Genomic DNA, 14,321 nt, shown 5'->3' with positions numbered 1-14,321 from the left:
AACCCATGTCCCCAGAGAAATACCCTGAGTCTCTGGGTTACTAGTCCAGTGATAATACCACTACACCACCGCCTACCCTGTACTCCAAGGTATCCTTTATATAAACCACCCGAAACCCTCGATTAGATTCCAGCCTGTAACTCACTGCTTGGTATCGAATACAAACTATATTAAACAATCTAACCCCTCAATTAGATTCTAGGCTGTACCTGACTCCAGATATCCATTATTCCACAAATAAACCACCTGAAGCCCTTGATTAGATTCTTCACTCCCAGGTATTCATTGTTCTATATATAAACTAACTAAAACCCTTGATTGGATTCAAGCCTGTAAGCCGCCTGAACCCCTCTATCAGATTCCAACCTGCATAATCCTGGTTCTAAACTCCGGAAGTCTGTGCTGAGTTAGCTGACATGTATTGGGCCTGTGCTAAGGTTGGTGTAGTTTGCCATAGAATTATAGGGCTAGGGAGGGGAAAACATCAGACAGGATTTCCATTCCTGGCTGAGTTGGTGTGTATGTTGGGATGTTTGATGAGGAAGGAACTCAGCTGTGATGACGTTCAAGATCAAACAACCCACCATGTCTCTCAGTTCAGATTGACCAGGAAAGTTGGTTAGGAGAAGATTGTCACCAGACTGAGAGAGATAGACACTGACAGAGAGAGAAACAGAGAGCATGAGATAGAGAGAGAATTAGAACGAATATTACAGGCTGAGACAAAGGAAGAGAGATGGACAGAAACAATAGTCAGATACTGATAGAGACAGAAAGTGAGAGCATGAGGCGATGACAGCAGCAAGTGAGGGCAAGAGATTGGGGGGGGGGGGGGGGTGGAGAATGGTGGTAAAGTGGGAGGAAATGAGGAACTGAGAGAAGGAAGGCATTAAAGGAAGGAAAGAGAAATGAGATGGAGGGAAACAGAGAAACTGGAATGGCAATAATTTAGTCCTTTTTCTTCATTATGCTTAAGAAAGGTTCCATGTTAGTAGAGAGGTTTTCAGTTGGTCTCTATACTTCTAGGGTATAAAAGTGTTTTGGACAATCTCTTGCAGTTCTGTGGTGATTAAGAGGGTCTCAGATAGCTCCTAGCAGTTGTATAGCATGTGTGAGCATCAAGGACGAACTCCCCACAATTCCTAATTTACAGGGAAGGTTCTTAGATGACCTCTCACAGTTCTAGTGCATAAGGGCTCTTGGTTCAACCCTTGCATTCGTTTCACATTTGAGTGTATCTGAGACAATTCTCATGCATTTGTATAGTGTAAATTCTCAGCCAATCCTTCATAGTTACATAGTGAGAACCTCTCTATGAACTAATCTAAAATACTCAAATGTGAGAACAATGAGGGATTAATACAAGACCTTCTCATATAATACAGAAAAAGTATGAGTAGTCAGTTGAGACCCTCAGACTGTGAAGTTTAGGCAAAGATCCTTTAAAAACAACAGAACTTCAAGGGGTTGGATGAGACCCTCTCCTATATATTAGCCAATTGCAAGAGCTTAATCAAATAAACACCGATGTTAAATAACTGCAAGAGCTGGACTGAGGTGCATTGCTTTTCTACAACAATGGAAGGAAGTAAGCAACTAGAAGCAGACCCACAGAAAATGTTAATGATGCCAATAATGAACAAGCTTAAACAAACATGCACAAACAAGCTGCAAGCCTCAATACCAAAGAAAATTCTTTTGCTCGCTTAACCTTCCTAGCTTACAAACAAAACACTCCGAGCCAGAAGGCTGGGGAAAGAACAGCCACTTCTCAGGCTTTTTACAGCTGTAGTTATAAGTTAGAGCCTGGGCTCTGAGGTAAGCCAACTCCTGACGAGCCCGTTACTGCATCCAGAATGAATGAACAATAAATGGCACAGCCCTGGGTCTGAGAACAACTCACGTATGGCTGGCCTCTCTCACTCTTTACACCAAATACATACACACACACACACAGAAACAAACAGAGGGAAAGGATCAGGGCAGTTGGAACCTTGAACCCTGGTCCCAATTGCTGTGACATTAAAGGAATCAGCGGGAGGGAATGGAAGAGAAAGTGGAAAAAGGAAACAGCACATTTACCTTTGCCATGAGAGTGAACCTCTGCATGTGGCATGTAAGGATGATACAGAAATGGAACACAAATAAATACACTTTGGCCAAAGAATGGAGCTGGAAAGTTATAAAGTGAACTAAGTCTGATTCCATAATTGTATTGTTTGTGCAATTGAGAGATCATTTAGAGCTGGGTGAGCGTACACTGAGTCTCAGGAAGGGCTCAGCACCATGCAGAAGGGAGATGATGAGATGGCAGCATGGAGAGGGGACAGATGCCGGGAGAGGAGAGTGAGAGACTGATAGAAAGATATAGTTCAACAGCATGGCTAAGGTATAGAGATGATTAGATGTGTTCAGCACCATGGAGAGGGGAAAGCTAGAGTGTAAGATACATATCGGAGTTCAATGCCATGGAGAGGAGAGAGATGGAAGGTCCAGTACCGTGGAAAGAGGAGAGGCAATATGTTCCACTGAAACAGTCAGATACAAAGATTACAATTCGAAAGAGTGAGCGAGAGATACAAATAGACTAAGTGAGCAGTGGTTCAGCACTCTAAACATGCAGCGATTGTGAGTGGGCACCGTACTGACCTTTGACTCGCTCCCCTCTGTGCAGCAGGATCTCACCCTCACCCTGGGGCTGATAGGGCTTCACTACGATGAAGGTCCGTCCCGGTACTGCACTGTACAGCTTGCGCTTGGGTCCCCTGTGCACGGCAGCGGCGGCTGGAGTCGTATTGGGCTCGGTGCTCACGGTGCTCGGGCTGTAAACAAAAACATAGGTGACAGTAGTTCTTCCGGACCCGGACCCGGACGCCGACCCTTCCCACATCCTCCGTGACCTGTCCGGGATGGGGGGCGGACAGCGACTCACTCAACTCGGCCTCTCCCGGCCGGAGCGCTCGGACACCGAACGGAAACCGGGCGCCGGGTCCGCGAACATCGTTAGTCTGAGGAGACCTGTGATATCGTTGGCCGCAGCCAGGGCAGCTCCATCCTCCCCCGGCCGGAGCTCCTCACATGGCAGCGCTGAATCCAAGCTCCGGCTCTCCGCTCACTCCCGGGCTGACAACGAACTAACGCCCCGCCCCGCCCCCACTCAGACCGCCCCGGCCCCACGCATACCCTGAAAGTCCCTGGACACGCCCCAATCAGACCGCCCCTGGCCCCGCCCCCACACTGACAGTCCCTGGCTGCGCCTCACTGACTGCCCCTGGCCCCACCCCCACACTGACAGTCCCTGGCTGCGCCTCACTGACTGCCCCTGGCCCCGCCCCCACACTGACAGTCCCCTGCCCCGCCCCCACACTGACTGGCCCCGTCCCCACCCCCACACTGACAGTCCCTGGCTGCGCCTCACTGACTGCCCCTGGCCCCACCCCCACACTGACAGTCCCTGGCTGCGCCTCACTGACTGCCCCTGGCCCCGCCCCCACACTGACAGTCCCCTGCCCCGCCCCACACTGACTGGCCCCACCCCCACACTGACAGTCCCTGGCTGCGCCTCACTGTGCCCCTGGCCCCACCCCCACACTGACTGGCCCCACCCCCACACTGACAGTCCCTGGCTGCGCCTCACTGACTGCCCCTGGCCCCGCCCCCACACTGACAGTCCCCTGCCCCGCCCCACACTGACTGGCCCCGTCCCCACCCCCACACTGACAGCCCTGGCTCCGCTCCACCCCAACAGACCCTGGCTGCGCCCCACTGACTGCCCCTGGCCCCACCTCCACAGACAGTCCTGGCCGCGCCCCCACCCTGACAGTCCCCTGCCCCGCCCTGCTCTGACCGCACCTGGCCCCACCCCGACACTGACAGTCCCTGGCCCCACCCCAACCGGTCCCGCTCCGCTGTCCGTTCAATTCGGACTAGCTGGGGCAAATCGTCCTGCTCCCCCCAGACACGCCCATTTCTTCATTGGCTCCGCCTATCGAGTCCCAGGTCCCGCTTCACAGGAACCCCAGAAAGGCAATTTGGCTTACCAAAGACACGCGTTCCCACTCCCTCACCTCCTTCCCAACTCCTCCTTTACTTCCCTCTCCCTCCAACCCTCCCTCTCAACAACCACATCCAAGGAACAATGCATAGATTCAGGGACGGAACAAAAAGGCAAAGTTTAGAAAGTGCTCCTTATGGTTAGAGTCCTCTTCTTAAGGGGTGTCTGATGTTGTCTCTTTAAAAAGGATCAGAGAAATTTCGATTTTCTCTTTAAAAGAGATACTGAGAGTGCGAGTCTCTTTTTAAAAGGGGTTCTGAAACGAAGATTCCCTCTTTAAAATGGGCCTAAATGGTGAGACTCCCTCGAAGTTCAGAAGAGGTGGAAGGTCCTGGTGGCGAGTCTCTAACTTACCAAGTGTGTCCTTTGCATGCAATGTTCAAAGTTTCTCTAATTTTCTGAAAGAAGATCCCTTCATTTCATTTTGAAAATGGAAAATACGTTGGTGACTATGCAAGTTTGACAACTGTTAACAGCTCACATTGGATGACAATGACAAGTACAAGGCCCTCATTGAGAAGACTGATGTAAGTCTTTGCGGCATTATTTAGCAAAAGTACAGCTACTAAATATATTCAATATAGATTTTTCCCATACTTTTTCCTCCACCCTTATGAAGATGCTGATTTTTTTGGGCATGATTTTGCTGGTTTGTAAGTCAAGTCACCACTCTTTGCGTGAGACCAGTCAGTAAAGCCTAGATTTTCAGTAATGCCTATATTTCCCGATCAGCATTAGTACAGGTGAAGGCCAGGCTTAAAATAACATCAGTAAGAAAATTTAGACTCATCCACCAGCCGAAACATTCACTCCCTCCACTAGTGGAGCACCATGACTGTAGTGTGTACCATCTACAAGACACACTGTAGCAACTTGTCAAGGCTTACATATGAATTAGAAGCAGTAGGCCACTCGGCCCCTCGAGCCCACTCCACCATTCAATAAGATCATGACTGATCTGACTGTAACCTCAACTCCACATTCTCGCCTACCCCGGATAACCTTTCACACCCTTGCTTATCAAGAATCTATCTACCTCTGCCTTAAAAATATTCAAAGACTCTGCTTCCACTGCCTTTTGAGGAAGAGTCACGACACTCAGAAAAAATTTCTCCTCATCTCTTTCTCAAATGGGCGACCCCTTATTTTTAAATGGTGACTCCTAGATTCTCCCACAAGGGAAACATCCTTTCGCCATCCACCCTGTCGAGACCCCACAGGATCTTATATGCTTCAATCAAGTCGCCTCTTACTCCTCTAAACTCCAGCGGACACAAGCCTAGCCTGTCCAACCTTTCCTCATAATACAACCCGCCCATTCCAGGTATTAGTCTAGTAAACCTTCTCTGAACTGCTTCCAATGCATTTACATTATCCCTTAAATAAGAACACCAATACTGTACACAGTACTCCAGATGTGGTCTCACCAATGTCCTGTATAACTGAAGCATAACCTCCCTACATTTGTATTCAATTCCCCTTGCAATAAAGGATACCATTCTATTAGCTTTCCTAATTACTAGCTGAACCTACAAAATAACCTTTTGCGATTCATGCACTAGGACAGAGCTCTGCAATCTCTCACCATTTAGATAATGTGCTTTTTTATTCTTCCTGCCAAAATGGACAATTTCACATTTTCCCACATTATACTCCATTTGCCAGATCTTTGACCACTCACTTAACCTATCTAAACCCATTTGTAGCCTCCTTATGTCCTCTTCACAACTTACTTTCCTTTCTATCTTTGTGTCATCATCAAATTTAGCAATCATACCTTCAGTCTCTTCATCCAAGCCATTTATATAAACTGTAAAAAGTTGAGGCCCCAGCACTGATCTCTGCGGCACACCACTCGTTACATCTTGCCAACCAGAAAATGACCCATTTATGCCTACTCTCTGTTTCCTGTTTGGCTAGCCAATCTTAGGAACCAGGGAACCATAGAAAAGTTACGGCACAGAAACAGGCCATTCAGATTATCGTGTCTGCGCCTGCTGAAAAAACTAGCCACCAAATCTAGTCCCACCATCCAGCACCTGGTGCAGGTAGCACTTCAGGTGCAGGTCCAAGTACCTTTTAAATGAGTTGAAGGTTTCTGCCTCTACCACTGATCCGGGCAGTGAATTCCAGACACCCACCACTATCTGGGTGAAAAGGTTTTTCCCCATGTTAAATTCCCCTCTTAAATCTGTGCACCCAGGTAATTGACCTCTCTCCTAGGGGAAACAGGTCCTTCCTATCTACTCTATCTAGGTCCCTCATAATTTTGTACACTTCAATTAAGTCACCCCTCAGCCTCCTCTGTTCTAAGGAAAACAACCTGAGCCGAACCAATCTTTCCTCATAGCTGCAATTTTGAAGCCCTGGAAACATTTTTGTAAATCTCCTCTGTACTCTTTCCAGAGCAATTATGTCCTTTCTGTAATGTGGTGACCAGAACTGTACGGAATACTCCAGCTGTGGCCTAACCAGTGTTTTATACAGTGCCAACATTACATCCCTGCTTTTGTATTCTATACCTCAGCCAATAAAGGAAAGCATGCCATATGCCTTCTTCACCACTTTATCTACCTGTCCTGCCACCTTCTGGGATCAGTGGACATGCATTCCAAGGTCACTCACTTCCTCTACCCCTCTCAATATCCTCCCGTTTATTGTGTATTCCCTTGCTTTGTTTGGCAACCCCAAATGCATTACCTCACACTTCCATTTACCACTTTTCTGCCCACTCAAACCATTGATATCATTCTGGAGTCCACAGCTATCCTCTTCACTGTCAACTACACGGCCAATTTTTGTGTCATCTGCAAACTTCCCAATCACGTCTCCCACATTTAAGTCCAAATCATTAATATATACCACAGACAGCAATGGACTCAACACTGAGCCCTGTGGGACATCACTGGAAACCCCCCTGCATTCGCAAAAACATCCATCGACCATTACTCTTTGTTTCCTTTCACTGAGCCAATTTTGGATCCAACATTCCCTTATACCTCATGGACTTTTACTTTTCTGACCAGTCTGCCATGTGGGACCTTGTCAGATGCCTTACTAAAATCTATTCAGACAACATCCACTGCACTACCCTCATTAATCCTCCTTGTTACTTCCTCAAAAAGTTCAATTAAGTTAGTAAGGCACGACCTTCCTTTAACAAATCCATACTGTCTATCCCTGATCAATCCGTTCCTTTCTAAGTGACAGTTTATGCTGTCTCTCGGAATTGATTCTAATAATTTGCCCACCACTGAGGTCAGACTGACCAGCCTATAATTATTTGGTCTATCCCTCGCACCCTTTTTAAACACTGGTACAACATTTGCAGACCTCCAATCCTCTGGTACCTCGCCTGCATCTAGTGAGAACATCTGCTATTTCCTTCCTATCTTCCTTTAACAGCCTGGATACAATCCATCCAGCCCTGTTGATTTATCCACTTTCAAGGATGTCAGACCCTCTAGTACTTTCTCTCTCATTATGCTTATCGTATCGAATATTTCACACTCCTCCTCTTTAACTACAATGTCTGCATCATCCCTCTCCTTTGTGAAGACAGAGACAAAGTACTCATTAAGAATCCCGCCCACATCTTCTGCACCCACACATAAGTTACCTTGTACATCTCTGATAGGCCCGACTCTTTTCTTAGTTATCTTCTTGCCCTGAATGTACTGAAAAACATCTTTGGGTGTTCCTTGATTTTACCAGCCAATATTTTTTCATATCCTCTCTTTGCTTTCTTAATTTCCTTTTTTACTTCACCCCTGCACTTTCTTTACACCTCTAAGCTTTCTAAAGTATTAAGTTTTTGTGACTGTCTTAAACTTTCTTTTTCTGCTTTACCTTACCCTGTATGCTTTTAGATAACCATGGGATCTAGATTTGGCAGTATCACTCTTTTTCATTGCGGGGACATGTCTGCACTGTGCCCGTAGAATCTTGCTTTTGAATGTCTCCCACTCATTTGCCACTGATTTTCCTTCAAGTTGCTGTATCCAGTTTATTTTCGCCAGATCAACTCACAGCTTCGTAAAATTTGCCTTCCCCCAATTTAGAACTTTTACTCCCGTTCTATCCTTGTCCTTTTCCATAATAATGCTAAATCTAACTGTACTATGGTCACTATCTCCAAAATGGTCACCCACTGCCACTTCATCCATTTGCCCAGCTTCATTTCCGAAGACTAAATCTAGAGTTATGCCCCCTCTTGTTGGGCTTGTTACGTGCTGGATAAAAACGTTCTCTTGAATGCAGTTCAAGAATTTTGTGCCCTCTGTGCCCTTCACACTGTTTGTATCCTAGTTGATATTAGGGTAGTTGAAATCCCCAACTATTATTGCCCTATTGTTTTTGCACTCAGAAATTTGACTACATATTTGTTCCTCTATCTCCCTCTTACTATTTAGGGGTCTATAGTACACTCCTAGTAGTGTGGTTGTCCCTTTTTTATTTCTGAGCTCAACCCATATGGCCTCGTGATGATTCATTTAGCAGATCATCCCTCCTCACAGCTGCAATTGATTCTTTAACCAATAATGCTACAATCCCTCCTTTTTATCCCCCTCTCTATCCTGCCTGAACTCTACATCCAGGGATGTTGGGCTTCCATTTTTGCCCCTCTTTAAAGCAAGTTTCCTTTCTAACAATGATATCATGCTACCATGTGTCTATCTATGCCCTCAGCACATCGGCTTTATTTGCTATACTCCTTCTATTTAAATAAATACCTTTTAACACAGCCAAATTCCTGTGCTGCATACTTTTTAACCTTTGCTTCTTCTGTCTTTCAGAGTCACTCACTAATTTTCAGCTCAGCCTCCTATTCCCTACCCTGAATTAGTCTTATCTGAGACCACCCTCAGGTTCCCATCCCCCCGCCAATCTAGTTTAAACCATCCCCAACAGCACTAGCAAATCTATAGACTGTCCGGCTTGTACAGATCCCACCTTCCCCAGAAGTGGTCCCAATGCCCCAGAAATCTGAAGCCCTCCCGCCTACACCATCGTTCCAGCCACATATTCATCTGGTGTACGCTCCTATTTCTAAACTCAGTAGCTCATGGCCTTGGGAGTAATCTAGAGAGTACTACCTATGAGGTTCTGCTTGCTAATGTCTTTCCTAACTCCCTACACGCAGTCTGCAGGATCTCATCCCTTTTTCTACCTATATCATTGGTACCAATGTGGACCACAACCTCTGGCTGTGCACCCTCACCCTCCAGAATGCTTTGTAGCCCCTTGGTGATATCCATGACCCTTGCATCAGGGAGACAACATACCATCCTGGAATCACGTCTGTGACCAGAAATGCTTGTCTGTTCCCCTAACTACGGATTCCCCTACCACAATTGCTCTCCTGTCTTTTCTCCTCCCTCTCTGCACAGCTCTGGTCTTGACTCTCATCCCTCCCATCAGAACTGAATACCGGTTAGAATGTGGGATGCTCTCCGGGGTCTCCTGCAGTACTTGCCTTGTCCTTCATGTCTGTCTGGCAGCCATCCAGTCCCTCTCTGCCTGCACTCTCTTAAGCTGTGGGGTGACCACCTCCTGAAACATGCTATCCACTTATCGCTGATCCTCGCGAATACACCTTGGTGACTCCAGCTGCTCCTCGAGTTCCAAGATTCGGCGCTCGAGTTTTTGCATTTGGTGGCACTTTCTGCACATGTAGTTGCCCAGGACATGGGCAGGATCCTGGAGTCCCCACATGACACAGGATGTGCATTCGACGGGTGTGAGCAGCCCTGCCATGCCTTGAATTAATTATTTACTGCGCTAAAATTGGAAGTTAAATAAACACAATAAAATGGTTGTAAATAAAAACAAATGGGTAACCACCTTATGACTACTGGTATTTCAGCTTCTACTTAGTAGAACTTAAATGTTAGAGAAAAAATAAAAATCAGCAGAAAAAAGAAATAGGAAAGTAAGAAAATACCCACCAGATACTCACCAACTAGCTCCCTCTGCCTCGCCGTGCTCTCTCCCCTCTTGTGCTGTTTATAGCTCCGAAATCTTACACAGCCAATCGCCTACCTGCTTCCCTGTGATGTCCACTTACCAAAATTAATCTACCCTACCACTATTAATATACCCTACCAATACTAAAATGCTACCAATAGTAGCAATAACCTCAGTAATAAACTTTACTGCTTTAAAATAAAACAGAACAGCAGACTTACCAGCTTTTCCCTTCTGCTTGTGTGCCTTAATTAGTTCAGTTCAGAGATACAGCACTGAAACAGGCCCTTCGGCCCACCGAGTCTGTGCCGACCATCAACCACCCATTTATACTAATCCTGTACTAATTCCATATTCCTACCATTACCCCACCTGTCCCTATATTTCCCTACCACCTACCTATGCTAGGGACAATTTATAATGGCCAATTTACCTATCAACCTGCAAGTCTTTGGCATGTGGGAGGAAACCGGAGCACCCGGAGGAAACCCATGCAGACACAGGGAGAACTTGCAAACTCCACACAGGCAGTACCCAGAATTGAACCGGAGTCGCTGGAGCTGTGAGGCTGCGGTGCTAACCACTGCGTGGTTACATAAATTTTAATTTCAAGTTTTTTTCTAATTTATAGCAATTTCCACACGCACCCTCATAGTAGTATACTAACCCAGCTATTTACAGATACTCCTTAACAGCAGTTACTCACCAGCCAATCACCTTACAGCTTTCCTGTGATGTCACTGTTCACTTTCTTTTCTAACTCAGGCATGCCTGGACTCCTATCCGCTGCTCTCCTGAAAGGTAAGTTCAGTATGCCATGATCCTCCGGCTTTATTTAACTGCTCCCCGCTCTGTGTTCCGCCCACAGGTCCGCTCCTGTCCACTGCTCTCCTGGAAGGTAAGTGCTGGAGGTCATGATCCTCGGGCTTTATTTAACTGCTCCCTGCTCAGTGTTCCTTCCGCAGGTCCAGTCCTGTCTGCTGTTCTCCTGGAAGGTAAGTTATTCTATTCATGCCAATATGTTACCCTCTACACCATAAGCTTTTATTTTCTGAAATAACCTTTCATGTGGTACCTTATCAAATGCCTTCTGGAAATCTAAATACAGTACTGCACCAGTTCCCCTTTAACCACAGCACATTACTTCTTCAAAGAACTCCCATAAATTGGCTAAACATGATTTCCCTTTCACAAAACCATGTTGTCTCTGCCTGATTACCTTGAATTTTTCTATAACGTCTATAATAATAGCTTCTAACATTTCCCTCAGACAGATGTTAAGCTAGCTGGCCTGTAATTTCCTGCTTTCTGTCTCCCTCCCTTTTTGAGTAAAGGAGTTACATTCGCTATTTTTCAATCCAATGGAACCTTCCCCGAATCCAGGGAATTTTGGAAAATTAAAACCAACTCTATGGCAGCACCTCCCTAAACCATGACCACCACCACTTAGAAGGTCAAAGGCAGCAAGTACATCAACTCCTAGTTCCCCTCGAAGACCCACACGATACTGACTTGGACATATATCGCGAAACTTTCATAATCACTGGGTCAAAATCCTGGAACTCCCTACCTAACTGTTGTATGGGAGTGCCTTCATAACATGAACTGCAGCCATTTAAGAAGGCGGCCCACCATCACCTTCTCAAGGGCATCGACGAATGGGCAATAAATGTCAGCCTTGCCAATGACACCCACATCCCAATAATGAACATAAAAAGAAATGCTGAGCGCATATTCCACTGTGAAGGACATTACGCGGAGACCAATCCTGTCCTCACCTGACATCCACAGTAGAGGTCATTTGCACAGCAATCAGAATTTGGAACCCTAGCTGATTTCCTGAGCCACATGTACTGAGGGCCAGTGTAAAATTACAGCCATACAACATTCTCCAATCTAAACAGTCAGACCTGGCTTGCAGTCCCATTTGCCAGAGCCTATTTTCTTGCTTGCAAATGAGCAAACGAGCACCATCTGGACTGTGACTGCCTCAGTAGAATACAAGGCAGAATTTACAAAGCATGTCGGCTAAGACACAGAAACTCCCTCACTGAGATGTAATATCTAGAACACTTTCAGCATGTGGATATCTAAAGTACTGATCAGATTCTCTCTGGAATAGAGAGGCCAATGCAAGAATATTACTGCTCCTGAGGGGATACAACAGGAAGCAACAAACATGCTTTGGGTATCAATACTTAATGTTTATGAGAAAACATTAAGCAATCTGGACCGGTTTTCTTTGACATAGAAACTTCAAGATGAAGTATTTGAAAGATTCTGAAGGCTTAACAAACAAACAGCTTGAATTTATACCTCAGGAGGTCCCAAAATGCTTTACAGCTAATTAAGTATATTTGAAGTGTGGTCACTGTCGTAATGTAAGAAACGTAGCAACCAATTTGCGTACAGCAAGGTCCCACAAACAGCAATATCATAATGACCAGATAATCTGTTTTCGTGATGTTGATTGAGAAATATATATTGGCCAGAACACCAGGGAAAATTCGGCTGCTAGTTTCCAAAATAGTTCTGTGGGATCTTGAACATCCACCTGAGAGACTAAGATATGGCTTTGGTTTAATGTCTCATCCAAAACAACAACAACAACAACAACTTATATTTATGTAGCACCTTTAGCGTAATAAAATGTCCCAAGGCGCTTTACAGGAGTATTATAAAACAAAATATGACACCGAACCACAAAAGGAGATACTAGGTCAGATGACCAAAAGCTTGATCAAAGAGATAGGTTTTAGGGAGTGTCTGAAAGGAGGAAAGTGAGGTGAAGAGGTATGGGGAGGCTTTTCCAAAGCTTGGAGCCTAGGCAACTGAAGGCAAGGCCACCAATGGTGGAGCGATTAAAATCAGGGATGCACAATAGACTAGAATTTGTGGAGCGCATATATCTTGGAGGGCTGTGGGGCTGGAGGAGATAGGGAGGGGTGAGGCCATGAAGGAGTTTGAAAACAAGGATAAGAATTTTAAAATCAAGATGTTGCTTAACCAGGAGCCAACGTAGGTCAGCGAGCAGAGGGGTGATAGAGGAAAGGGATCTGGTGCAAGTTAAGACACAGGCAGCAGAGATTTGGATGACCTCAGGTTTACGGAGAGTAGAATGTGAGTGACCAGCCAGGAGTGCGTTGGAATATTCAAGTCTAGAGGTAATGAAGGCATGAATGAGGGTTTCAGCAGCAGATGAGCTGAGATAGGGTCGAAGTCGGGAGATATTATGGAGATGGAAATAGGTGGTCTTAGCGATGACATGAATGAGGTCAGCAGCTCATCTCAGGGTCAAATGTGACACCAAGGTTGTGAACCATCTGGCTTAATCTCAGACTGTTGTCAGGGAGAGGAATGGAGTCAGTAGCTAGAGAACTGAGTTTGGAACGGAGACCAAAAACAATGGCTTCAGTCTTCCCAATATTTAATTGGAGGAAATTTCTGCTCCTCCGGTACTGGATGTCAGATAAGTAGTCTGATAATTTAGCAACAGTGGAGGAGTCAAGAGAAGTGGAGGAGTCAAGAGAAGTGGTGGTGGGATCCAGCTGAGTGCCATCAGTATACATGTGAAAACTAATGCCGTGCCCTTGGACGTGTCACCGAGGGGCAGCATATGTACGAGAAATAGGAGGGGGTCAAGAAGAAATCCTTGGGGGACACCAAAAGCAACAGTGTGAAAGCAGGAAGAGAAGCCATTGCAAAAAGACAGCTGTTTTGAGAGACTGAGCAAGAAAGTAGGACGGTCCCAGCTTTGATCGTCAGTCTGTACTAAATTGGCTGATCTTAGCCAGGGTGGCAGCGGAACATTGCTATTACCTCCTGCATTTCTGGTCCAGGCAGGGGACGAAGTGGCCAGAATTCCCCTGGTATAATTTATCAAGACAAATCTTTCACTGTGGTGAAGGGTTCAAATTCCAGGGAAGACAAATTAAAAAGTATAGAGTCATGGGTATGAAGGGCAGTCCAGGGGAACATTTTCATCTAAAGGGGAATTGAGTTGTGGAATAACTTCCCAGGGAAGGACTTTGAAGTGAACAATATAGGTGGGGTCAAAAGACAATGAGATGGGAAGGATTTTCCCTACGGGCTTCAGAACCCTGACACCAGCGTGTAAAGGGGATCAAAAGCCCACACTGTATGGGAAACACTCACTCAGCTGTGATTTTCCCCAAATTGGCTAAGTAATGGCCAGAGGATGGGCTCTCAAAGATGGAGGGAGGCTCTCCAGCACTGAAAAAGCAGCAGGCTGCCTTTTCAGTTAAGTCAGAGAGAGAGCGCCCCAAGATGGAGGCGCCCT

At 45.9% G+C, this 14,321-nt stretch overlaps 1 protein-coding gene across 15 annotated transcripts in view; it reads right to left on the bottom strand.

Annotated features, from left to right (window-relative positions):
* shank3a (SH3 and multiple ankyrin repeat domains 3a) overlaps positions 1 to 14,321 on the bottom strand; it is a 1,286,992-nt gene that overhangs the window by 574,565 nt on the left and 698,106 nt on the right. For all 15 annotated transcript variants that reach the window (XR_010977672.1, XR_010977671.1, XR_010977670.1 and 12 more), the window contains one exon: positions 2,650 to 2,822. Coding sequence is in view for 12 of the 15 variants with exons in the window: in XM_068059355.1 (XP_067915456.1) it covers positions 2,650 to 2,822 (173 nt within the window). In the remaining 3 variants the exon portion in view is untranslated. The remainder of the gene's footprint in view (positions 1 to 2,649; positions 2,823 to 14,321) is intronic.

Source organism: Heterodontus francisci, chromosome 27, assembly GCF_036365525.1.
Source record: "Heterodontus francisci isolate sHetFra1 chromosome 27, sHetFra1.hap1, whole genome shotgun sequence".
NCBI classification, from domain to species: Eukaryota; Metazoa; Chordata; class Chondrichthyes; order Heterodontiformes; family Heterodontidae; genus Heterodontus; species Heterodontus francisci.
This window is presented reverse-complemented; position numbering and strand designations above follow the sequence as displayed.